The sequence below is a fragment of the Platalea leucorodia genome (assembly GCF_965183815.1).
Source record: "Platalea leucorodia genome assembly, chromosome: 17".
Taxonomy (NCBI): Eukaryota; Metazoa; Chordata; class Aves; order Pelecaniformes; family Threskiornithidae; genus Platalea; species Platalea leucorodia.
In genome coordinates this window covers 8,513,528-8,525,741 of record NC_138839.1, presented here as the reverse complement: position 1 = coordinate 8,525,741, position 12,214 = coordinate 8,513,528, and the positions used below count along the sequence as shown (strand labels likewise).

The window sequence follows — 12,214 nt, the reverse complement described above, 5'->3', positions numbered from 1 at the left end:
GAGTGTTGGCAGGGGATGGGGCAACGTGGGGACCGCCGGAATGGGTGTCTTGTTTAGATACTTCTGTTCTTGACCTTCACTTCAGGTCTGTGTTTATATTACGCAATACCGAAAACGCATCGCTGTTCAGAAGCTCGTTAGTTCTTTCCTAGGTCGTTACTAAGGCAAATTATGTATTCAGTGTGAGCCGTTTAATGCGCTCATAAAAATTTCTGAACTCGCTGCGAGCGGATTTTGGACCACGAGTCTCGAGGCAGCGCGGCCTCGGAGGGAGCGATTTCAGGGCTCGGTGGCCGTACTGGTGTGACTCTACCACCAATCTGTCATAACTTGATTTAAAACTTTCTTTCGGACCCAGTTATGACCCCGCCTGCAAGTTAAAACTTGTAATTCCCAAGTGTTTTCCCCGATTTTTATCACTACATATTTAACTGTGTTGCAGTTAGATTTTTGACGCTGTTCGATTTGAAGTCTGCTTATAATTATCTGAGAGGAGCTGTCACCGCTAGAGAAACATTTCAGGCTTTATTCCCAGTTATCTGTCACGCGCTGGCTCAGGGCGGGCACGGAGAAACCCGGGCTCTGGATGAGCTCTTTATTTCTTTTAATCCAAACCTCGGTCCCTGCCCGTGGTGCGGATCGGGGACGGAGAGCGGGATTTTTGCCCCCGCGCCGTGCAGGAGGGTCACGGCTGTTGAAGCGACTTCATCCCGAACCCCAGACTTAGAGGATTCTTGAGACCCAACCTAAATTATTATTCTCATGTGGGAAACCTTTAACGCGCTGGAATAGTTAAATTGTGTAACGTAAGCCACAAGCTTCGAGATTTTATAACCTAAAATTACTAAATAAGTAAATGGCCGGTAGCAGCGTTAATATTATTTGCAGCAGCATAGCGTGCTCTTCGGAGAGAGCAGCAGCAAGATGAGGTTTGCAGCGATTCCTGTGTCAGTCCCAGTGTGATTTTTATTAACGTATGCCTCATATTGATTCTGTGTCTTTTCCAGTCAAGTAATGGATTGTTCTTTAATGTTATTTCCTGTAATTATTAGATCTTTAAAGTACTCAAATTAGCATGATTTAGGCACCTGAAGTTGACTTGGCAACTTTATAAGCCGTTTTTTTCCACATGGGAATGCCTGCGCTGGTGGTTGATAGTCAGTTGATGCTACGGAAGGCGTAATCAAACTCCGTGTAAGAGAAGATATTAGGCGGAGATTTAGGATGTTATGCTCATAGCGGCTGAAGTCAAATGAAAATAGCTGCAGTGGTCCTGATTAAAAGTTAAATCTGTATCCGTAATCCTTGATGCCGGTAACACGGCTGCCTGAGAAACCGCTGAAAAGTCTCGTTGTATAGGAGAAGGGAAATGGCCCCTACAAAGTGTTTTGTGGCAGTATTTTTAAATACACTGTCGACTTGTGTTTTCCTTGAAATGCTGTAGCGGGCTTAGCTCCTGCCCTGCCTGGGCTTGCTGCTCCGTTTCCCACTTTGTGCATGGAGCATCCCTGGGTTTTTTTCCCTTTCTAAGTGAGGCTTTTAAGTCACTTTGTTGCTTCTGAACCTCATGAAGCACAACTGAAAATAGTAGTTTTCTTCTAATCTGAAGTCAAAAATGTAGAATAACCCTTCATTTAAGAAGTGACTTCAGAAGCATATGGGTTATTTTAAAATGGATGCTCAGAAGAGGCCAGTGTAATTAAAAACAGAAATAAGAACAAGTATAAACTGAAATGTCATAGTTCCCTTTCTGACTTATAATTGTATTTGAGATTAGTTTACTGGTTATGGCAGACTAATTTAGTTTGAGGTTGCTGGTGTAGTTTGTTCCAGTTTTAGCTCGGGGTTACTCGAGTTCTTTTGGGTATAGCTTATACAACAGAAAGCTGGGTTTGGCCGTGTACTGTTGTTAAAAAGCCTTGTGATTTGGAGAGGTCGGGAATTTACTCCCTGAGCTGACTCAAGGCTGACTCTTTTGTAGCTTTTTGGAGTATCTCGAGTTAGAAAGCAATGGGAAATGGCTGCCGTAGTCGCTTCTCTCTTCACACGAGCATCTAAAGGAGCTACCGGCTTTAAATTTCATAGTTGACACAAAAAGGGGTTCCCTCCCGCCATTTTATCATTTGGTAAATAATAAAACTGGGAAAGTCTGAGGCAGGGGGGAGGAACAAGTCTCGCGTTGGGCCCAGAGGGCTGCGCTGGGTTGCTGGTGGCCACTGGGGAAGCAAGATGTGGACCCGTGGACTTTCTGCTGTGGCTCCTACTTCTGGCACCAGATCTTCACATCTGAAGGCTGCAGCTCCTCAGCCGAGCCCCGGTGCCTGTGGTGACGTTTGAAGGATCGAACGGGCCAACTTTCATCCGCAAATAGGCGCGGTTCCTGCTGTATTGCCTGCGCAGACGCCTCTCCTCCCTCTTGCAGGTCAGGGTCAGGTTATCCCTCTTGGTGGGACCAGAAAGACTAAAAATTAATAACACGGCTGTCTCGGGGTATGAGAAGCTTAACTGAAGCGATTTGATTTGATAGCGTTGATGACAACTTGTTGAACTTGCCTTTTGCTTCCTTTCTCCGCAGCCTTCTGCAGGGCTTTGTGGGCCCATCGCAACCGCCAGCCTTGGTCCCATCTAGATAAAAACAGACGGGTGCCTACGCACGTTGTGCTCGATGGGCAAAGCTTAGCATAGATCTGTTTTCAGCGCTCTTACCACAAGTTTATTTTTCAGTGAAGCTTTTAGAGAACGGAGGGAGTGCTCCACAGACCTTTCACTGGAAGCAATGGCTTAGAAATACAGAGTAAATAGAAAATCAATTAAAACGCAGTGGTGGTTTATCAGGAAGAGGTTGGTGCTGTCTTTGGTCATTGATTTTTCTAGATGACAGCCTCTTATCTGGCTGGCCTTCAACAGACTTTTGACACAGGGTCATGTGGGAAGAAAATTAAGGAGGAGAAGATGATGGTTAATAAATGGCTATCGGGGCATGTGTATAGAAGGAGTGACTAAGGTAAACGGCAGGGTAGTGCTGAGAGGGGTAGGCGGGAGGGTAGCAGCGGATTTCCTTACTATTAGTGTTAACTACTCTGGCACAAATAGCAGGTATGCGTCGGCAGCAAACGTCGTGAGGACAAAGCCAGAAAACGCGGTTAGCCCAAGGATGCTGTGCAAGGAGGGCTGGCGTGATGGGAGCAAGGCGCAATCCAGCACCGCACGGCGCGAGCCCTGGTACTTCGGTGCCAAGGAGAAGTTTTTATTCTGTAAAGTGGGAGCTCATCAGCTGAAAGCACCTGTGCAACGCAATCTTTAGATAAACCACAAAAGCTATCTCCAGTTGAGATAGGGAATTATTACGGCTGTATTGGGAAGGACTGGGGAAACCCTGTCTGGAGCGTGTGCGCAATTCTGCTTTTTTATTTTCCAGAAAGACTTCCTTGAGCAGGTAGATGAAGGGCTGCTGAGAGGATGAGAGCTTATTAAATGAGCTAAAAGACTTGAGCTTGAGGCAGCCGATCAAAGCAGTGTCCGAGAGGGGTTTACTTGTGCTCTTCTGTAAGTGTATCGGGGGAGCAACCCTGGGAAGGAAGAAGTTAAAGACCCTATTGCCCAGTAGCACTGACTCCAAGATGATCCAAGGAATCCCTCCCTAACAGAGTTGGACTGATAAGGGATGGGACCGTGACTTGAGGACCACGGCTCAGGTCCTCACCGATTGCTGAACGACTGTGCAGCAAGTTTCACACTAATTTGACCGTCGTTAGACATAGCGGGACTTACTGTTCATTTTTGAAGGTAGTAGTCAAGGAAGGGTTGATGTAACGCGGGGTTTCAAGTCTTGCTGTGGCCCAGGGTACCTTTATTCTGGTCCCGAGCGGGTCCTGTATGTTCTCCACAACAAGTCCTGCGCTTACTAGAAGAAATAGAGACAAAATATCTCAGATTTTAATCTCCCGGTGTTCTCCCATGGGACATCATTAGCGTTACTTGAACATGTTGTCTGTGCAGGCATCTGTTTGGCCTTGCGAGGTGAATTTTTTAGCAAATCAAGTCAGAATAGTGAAACATTTCTAAGAATGACTTTGAATATTGCTAGCTTAGCTTTGGAGGGACCGGAACAAGGATGGAGCATAAAACAGTTCGCCACCAGATGATACTTGTTTTGAACAGTAAAATCAGATGCACGGTGCTCTGATGATACCTGATTTCCTTGAGAATTTTAGTGTTACTTACAGGAACTGGAGTAGCTAAAAGCAATTCCGACTTTGCCGGAGAGATCTCTGGTTGGCACTTCCAAAAGCTTCTGATGGCCTTGTTGCTTGGAATAATGGACCTGCTTTTCTTTTCGCTGTGTCCATCTTCCTTTTAGTAACGAAATCCTCCTCCTTTTTTCTTCATCTCCGGATTCGAGCTACCTCTGCAATGGTGTGGGCAGCGGAGAGTGTTTTTGAGAGGCTGGGTTTTTTAACCTAGAGTTTTCCTCGTCGGAGGTCCTCCTGCTGCTGCCAGCACTGCCTCGGCGGTGTTCGACGCTTGATGGAAGAGCAAGGCTGGGCGGCACACCGCCCGCTTCGGTGCACGGAGCGTGCTTTCCTTCTGCTGCTGCGGCGGGGAGGAGAGCCGTGCTTCGTGAAATGGCGTTTCTTAGGCACCGGTTGGCAGCGATGGAAATGAAAAGCTATCCATAAACGGGGAGTTTCCGCCGCTGTAAGTTTGTCCTCCGTGGTTTCAGTGATGTTATTAGCAGGTTAAGTGGGTGCAGCAGAAGCTCGAGGAGCAGGGCTCGCGCCGGTGGAGGACTCCCGTATTGCGCGGGGAAGGCTTCTCCGTGCTGCCCTGCGGACGTGGTTGCCGTCAGTAGAGAGGCAGGTCTCGCTTCAACCTCCAGCCCGTTTTCACTCCGCATAAATACAGAATCGTGGTGGCTATTGACTTCCCCCCCTCCCCAGCTCTGGGGAGACTTCTGCTGTCACCCGCTAACAGGTTAGAAATAGTCATTATTCAGCAATTTGCAGTGAAAGAAGAAAGGACTTTTTCACTTTTTGGTGTCTTTGGATATTGAAACATTGCAAACTCTGTTTAATTCTCACCATAAGTTCAGCGTGTGCCGTTGTTTCATGCAACACTCGTGTAGTTCCCCCGCACCTGGCCAGCCACACAATTTTTATTAACGCAGGAGCATGGCAGTGTGTTGCTCTTCTGGTTTTCTTTCTGCACCCTCGCTCCCAGACCTCTCTCCCCAAGCAGTTGCCTTCTCCTAATTCGGGCCACCCTGTACAGTGTGCCGGTGACAATTCTTCATCCGGATTCACAAGGTTGGACGTAAAAGCGTTGCGCTCATCTTAGCGGTATCTGGATTTCTGAGATGGGGAGTCATCCGTGGCCTTCCTGGAGAAATCATTTGGTATGGGAACAGCTGAGGTGTCATGAAGTCTTCACCAGAATGACCATTTGAAGTTCATCGTCACGCCAAGCGTAGAGGCATCCCAGCTTCCTTCCGCCCTCCTCCGTTCTCCCAGTGCCAAGGCAGATGAGCCCAGCTCATTCTTCCATTCCTTAGTGGTTACCGCTCTCTTTTCTTCTCACCGCTTAGGACATAGTTACTCACAGGCTATTTGCATCGATGCACTTCATCAGTCAGCAGTCTTTGATGTGATGTATGATGACCTAATTTTTTTTTTTTTTTTTTTACTTAAGAATTAAATCCGTGGCATTTCTTAGCCTTCCAGTCTTGGTGCAGGAGTGGAGATCAAATCCATGATTTGAGCAAGGGTTTCTACTTTATCTGCTATCTCTGTATCACTGAAGGAGACCAGAAAGGAAAAATGTTTAATGTTTTAGGAGCAGAATAAACATAAAGTCTTTCTGTAGTCTCATATTTCCTGCAGTTAATCATGGTTTGGGTTTTTCTTTTTCTTTTTTTTTTTTTTAAAAAACTTTTATGCTTCCATATAAAACTTTCCTAGCTGAGTTTCTGACCCCTGCCTTGGGATTCTGGTAGAAGAGTCCTTGGTACCAGTTCAGTGTCTTTTTCTTGCTGTTTCTGTACGAGAGTAGTCAAAGCAGGATAGAAAGATGAATGGAATTGTGTGCAATTAGGGTGCATGTTATATCCTACTCCTTCCTACTGATCTGTAAGCTGTTCCATTGGCTTTCTTTCTGTTTCCTGCTGCTTTCTTGCTTCGTTATTGAAGGGAGGATTCAGACCTATACAGGTAATTTTAACTCCTGGTTCTGCATGGCATAAGTGTCTCTCTCACTTGTATCATTACTCCGTTAGTGAATGCGTTAATGTCTGGTGCATATCTTACCGACTGAGTTCCAAGATTGCAAAGACTCCAGAGCAAGGTCTTCCAGTGCCATGAATGCTCCATACCGTGGATGCTGATGCCTTTCCCAGCGCGTAAGGGTTGAGAACGGAGCGTGTACCAGTGGGTTGCTTGGTTTCCCGGACCTGGTCCATCTGCGTGGGGCATCACTTCATGCAAACGGGGTAGAAGAGTTTGGTGCCACCCTGGAAGAGGTTGCCACCTTTCTGAAAACGGAGGGCAAGACAAGTCACCTGGCTCAATCCGTATAAAGGATAGGCACGAGGCGCCTCTGGCCTTTGCAAAAATCTGGCTTTTTAGCTGTTCTGGAGGTGTATCGGAACAGTTGCCTTGATCTTTTCTTTCCCTAGCCTATTTATAAAGGTGGCTTTTTGGCAGTCAGCCCACCTTCTAAAAAATATATTTGACAAAAATAATTTTTCTAACGTTCGCTCTGAAAATTGAGCTGTATAATTCAGTAGATACAAAGTAATAATTATTGGAGTTTAAAGTTCCTTACCTTTTTCTGCCTTGTAAAACAGGAGGCTATAGCACGATCTTGCTATTTACAGATAAACAGAAATTGTCCTGCAGTTTTCTGAACGCGTGGCAATCCTTTGGAAGTAGTATTATAATTACAATATTGTAATGATATTTCAAATTCTTTCCCAGACAGTCTGACCGGTTCTTTGTTTTCTCTCCTCTCTCCCTTCCCTGCCCTAGTTTTTTCAGAGGCCTCAGATACAGCCTCCAAGAGCTACCATCCAGAACAGCAGCCCTTCCATCCGTCCTGGTGCGCAAACGCCAACTGCGGTGTATCAAACCAACCAGCACATCATGATGGTTAATCATCTGCCCATGCCCTACCCGATGCCTCAGGGCCCCCAGTACTGTATACCACAGGTAAAAACACGTTGTCCAGCCCCCTAAGGAGCTGCGAAGCAACGTTTGCTCCGGCTGGATTTTCTCAAGACCTGCCGCAGAGTTGGGAGCGGGGGGAAGTTAAGCTGGTAGTTGCATATTTAGCCTCTGTCCTTTTTCTGTATGAAGTAGTTCACGGAGGCAGTAAGAATAAATTGCCTTTCTAGTTTTTGAGGTCCCCCTCAAAACCAGTGTGAGACTAAGCTCTTGGAAAATGTTTAGTGCTATAAATGTATCTAAATTGACTTAATAGCTCTGCAATTACCCTAAAACCTTGGGCCTCATAAAAACACAATAGTGCTGAAATCAGGGGAGTGACTGTTTTCTGCTTCGGCTCTCATGCCCTCCCTGTCTTGTCTTTAGATGACATAGCTTACCTCTCTTTTTTTTTTGGACAGTAACATTTCCGAATCTGTAATTAATCGGTTCAATAATCAGATCCCTATTGATCTGAGGGGGCTCAATTACAGGTTCTGTATGCAACAGCACGAAGTTGCCCAACTCCTTGTAAACTGATGGTTATTTTTTCCCCTCCTAGTATCGTCACAGCGGCCCTCCGTACGTCGGGCCCCCGCAGCAGTATCCTGTTCAGCCACCAGGACCAGGACCCTTTTATCCAGGACCAGGTCCTGGAGAATTCCCCAATGCCTACGGTAAGTTCTGCTTGGAGACTTCTTCAGAAGTATTTTCTGGGTGTGTTTTTCTGTTGTCAGGCTGAAGATTTATAATAGCAAAATGGATTAGCATTTGTTTGAACTTCAAATAGCTGCTCAATTTGGTTGTGTCGCAGCCCTTATTATTCACTCCTGAAAAATTCACAGTAACAGAGTATTGTTTGTATGAGTGCTTAAGGAAAGGCTGCAGCTCACAGTGCTACCCATAATCACATGTGAGCAAGAATAGTGGCTATTTGTTATTCCCTGCTCGATCATTATTATTTATTAAGGTATTGTGAATGCATCTGGCAGCCCTGGTTTCCATTGAGCTATGCCCTGAATATGTTCACAGCAATACAGCAGTTAACATTTCTTGTCCCTGCATTCCTTGTTCGGCATTTAGTGAGGAAAAAGAAGCAGCGGTGTGGTTCGATTCACCGGTTTTAGGCTGCAAAGATCAAGTTAGTCCAGTCGAAGAGTTTGTAACCCGTGCACAGGCTGAAATTTGCCCTTTTAATGGGCAACTCCTGGTCTTGCCTTTTCGCAAGGGAAAGGGTTGGGAGATTGCCCGGCCTCGCCGTGTGTGCTGTGGTGGTGTGGCGCACTAGATGCGGTGTATTTGATGGACTCCTCCGGGTACTGAGCTTCAAAGCTGCACCTAAAAATTCAGAGGCTGCGTGCCCAGTGCTGGGCATCCCTCCCGTCTGCATCGCCCCGGGCCCTCGCTCCCCAGGACCGCGCAGCTGCCTCAGGTCCCGGTTTGCAGACCCCGTGTCCATCAGTGTCCCGTGACGCCTCGCCTCTTGGCAATCATCTTTATGGAAAAGTAATTAAGTCCTTTCTTAATATTTTCTGGCGTGTTGCCATGTACAATATATATCATACTTACATCGCAGTCCCCTGTAAGGTTTTCTGCGGGATCTTTATTTTGATATTTAAAATAAATCAGCTCCTGCAGGCTGTATTTGAATGAGATGCAGAATTAGGTATCTTGCGGTCATGTGTATCACTTTTACCTTCCCTTGCTCATTTATGGGAACATTTGAAAAACCCACAAGGATGATTCTAGTCATCACCCTCTCGTATGGGGATTTTTTTTTTTTAAAGGGTTTTCACCTCTCGATATCAAATTTGAGGTATTTTGTTCAGTCTGATTGCTACCTGCCCACGCGCATTCTGTAATCTGCTGGGGGCAGAGATACTATCAGCTTTCCACGCGGCTTTAGCTGTTGGTATTTCAGAGCGTTAGAAGTGAATGATTACTTTCCAGGCTGAACAATGACAACCCTGTCCCTTGGCAGAATTGCATGTTTGCTCTTCACAAATACAGATTCCTTTTAAAGGGGAGAAAAGCCCCAGTTGCTTCCCTCCTTATCACTTTAAAAGGTCTGCACTCTTTTTTTTTTTTTTTCCTTTCTTTCAATTTTTTTAATTTATTTTGTGTATGTAGAGCTAATGGGACTACTTTGAAAGCTTGCCATGAAGCCTTCAAACCTGGTTATGCAATTTCTGAACAAAAGGAGAGAGCGCAATTATAAGGCGGCTAGTTCCTGTTTGCTTGTCCCCGAAAAAATAAAGAGAAGAAATATTGCAATGACTCTTTAAATCTGAGCTGCTAAATGAGGAAATTACCTAGTATTGCTCATTTTTTCTGCCGTTACAGGTCTGCTTTCTGCTCGCTTAGTGCCGTTTGTCTGTCTTCACTTCTGTAATTTGGAAAAGGTTCCCTTCCCGTTCCTTTCCACTCCTGAAAGCGCCTGGTTTCTTGCAGGGAGCCTTGTAATCTTTCCGTCCCAGCTTGTATTTAGGTTGCTGCGTCTGCAGAGCATCAGTGGGCGAAGCCGGAGCCCTCCGTCACACGGAGCGTTTTCCAGGCAGAGAAGGTTTAGCTGAGGAAGAGGATGGTTGCAGGTTTGCCTGTACTCGTCCGCCTCTCCCTCCTGGTGCTATTTAGGTAGGGACTGGAAACGTTCAGTCTCTCAGCAGGCGCTGCTCGTGGCGTTGGGAGACAACTAAATTTACAATTCAGGCGTGGATCGTGCCGCTGGCGGTGGCCTTCCCCACAAACCTTGGGACTTCGTAGCGAGCGTGGCTGCTAGCCATCAAAATCATCGCAGTTTGGCAGGCTGGAAAGAAGGTGATAAGGGAAAATACTGCAGGAGACAAAACTTGTGAAGATGGACAGTGCATTTTTTTTTTTAAAACTGTCTCAGTTTTGCAATTTATTGTTCTCTTTTATATCAGTGCGTTTCTGTGCTACTTGGGAAAGACCTCGCAATGATGAATGGAAAGGAGGGAGGATAAAACTTGGGTGCTGCCAAACTGGAAAGGATCAAAAGGCAGGGTGCAGAGCAAAGAGCGTAGCACTGAAAAATGCACTTGGCTTGTTGCCACAGAAGCTATATTTCTTCCCAGAAGTTAGTCTTGCTTTTCGGGGTTTGCTTTTCTTAAATTCTCTTTCATAAAGGAAGAGTCCGTCTGGCAGGGATCGCGTTACAGGCCATCCGATTAGATCTGGTTTCTAGGAAACTAAAAATCAAGATAATAAACACATTGCAGGGCTCCCAGGCTTGCTCCTGTCCTCTCGTGTTATCCAAACTCACGTTGCACACCTGGCCAAAGCATTAGTCGGAAGAGCTTAAGGCTTCGTCGCTGTTTTTAAGGAGAGAGGCAGGAGGGTTCCCGCTTCCCGAGCCACGGGGTTAAACCACGACAATGCTGACGGAGGCTTTTGTGCCCTGAGGCCAGAGCTGAAGTCACGCTGGCTACCATGAAGTTCAAAGTGAAAAGTTTATTGAGTCATTTAGGCCACCTTAATTGCAACATCCAAGAGCGAATATGGCCGGCTGAGCTTTTAGCAGCCTGGTGGCGGTGCCCTGCAATGCTCTCTGCGTTCAGCTGCCTGCCTGCTGTTTCAGCAGAGCAAAGTTCTTGTTCTCAGCCTGCAGACGTGGAGCCTGCTCCGAGCTTTTGCTTTCCGGTTCTCGGTTTGAGGAATGCATCCTTTGAAGTTGCAAATCAGATTGTGCTGGGCCGGCTTCGTTTGCTTTCTTGGATTTTTCACCGTTTGCTTGAGGTAGTAATAACCTCCCATTTTGGTTACAGACACACAATACAGATTTTCATTGCCGTTTAAAGGTTAGTTCAGTTGAAGAATAAATCAGATTGCTGCAGATGCAAGGGCAAGCAGGCAGTCCATCTAGCATCCGGGCTTAGAAAAGAAGAAAAAAAAAGCAGCACCATCTTACAAGTTCACCTGGTATCTGATCCACTGCGAGAAGACAGCTCTACTCTGCCGCCTTCGTCGAGGTCTGGCACGTCTTGGAAGCGCTCCGTCATTTTGAGCCAGTCTTATTCCACGAAGAAAAACATAATGAAACTATATTGGATATTATGAATGTAATCAACAATGCGGTGTAATTTTGCAATAATAACCGCGGTCATGCTTTTTTTGTGTTGCAGCATGAGAAGAACATTGCTTGTAATTAAATTTTCTGGCTGTGCTTCAAAATAGGTTGCAGTTGACCTTGCAAATTCTTTGTAATGGTTTGACTGCATTTCTCTACAAAGGCAGAAAAAACCCCAAACAACAAACCCGCCGGTTTGTCAGTCAAAGGGGCCCAAGGATGGGCCACGTTTCTTTTCATGCCTTGGTGATTTCAGCAGCCTCTCAGAAATGGATGCCCGCGATCGGTTTTGTCTGTTCATGGGGGGGGGGGGGGGAAATGAAGTAGTGCCTTAATCGCTTGTCTTGATGGAGTAGCAGCTTCTGTTTCAGTGGAAGCGGGGAAGAGCAAAACACAGACCAGTGACCAGCTGGATGTTAGAAGTTCTGGGTTTTGAAGGGAGGGAGGAGTAGGTGGCCAGTTTTACATCTTGCGCTTGGTTTCGTTTCATTAACGAACTGAATTTTTCACTCTTGTTTCTGTCGTCTTGTCCTTTCCCAGGAACACCTTTCTACCCAAGTCAGCCCGTGTATCAGTCAGCACCCATCATAGTGCCTACACAGCAGCAGCAGCCTCCGCCAGCTAAAAGAGAGAAAAAAACGGTAAGCAATCATCGTTAACTGGTACGTCCCTTCTGCGAATTGTCCTGGTTCTAAGGTGGAAGGAGACGAGTAATGATCTTAAGCTTAAAACTGAGCTTTGTCTTCACAGAGAGGCTAAGTCTTACCTTTCACGCCTAAGCGTAATTAAACATTGCGCAATGCAATCGTGAGATCTCAGCCAGTCAAAAAGGAAAATATTTTTGCTGGTTTTGCAGCGAACGTAAATGAAAGCAGCGTCGTCTCCCCAGGCCTGGGATCCTCAGCTGCCTGCGCTGCTGCTTAGAGTTTTA

At 46.2% G+C, this 12,214-nt stretch overlaps 1 protein-coding gene across 20 annotated transcripts in view; it reads left to right on the top strand.

Annotated features, from left to right (window-relative positions):
• The window catches only part of EIF4G3 (eukaryotic translation initiation factor 4 gamma 3), a 149,878-nt gene that overhangs the window by 76,583 nt on the left and 61,081 nt on the right, over positions 1-12,214 (top strand). For 19 of the 20 annotated variants that reach the window (XM_082328961.1, XM_082328964.1, XM_082328958.1 and 16 more), the window contains 3 exons: positions 7,023-7,202; positions 7,759-7,873; positions 11,824-11,924. In XM_082328961.1, coding sequence (XP_082185087.1) covers positions 7,023-7,202; positions 7,759-7,873; positions 11,824-11,924 — 396 coding nt within the window. Of the gene's footprint in view, positions 1-7,022; positions 7,203-7,758; positions 7,874-8,599; positions 8,703-11,823; positions 11,925-12,214 lie in introns of those variants that run through there. The other variant, XM_082328951.1, reaches the window with a different exon arrangement.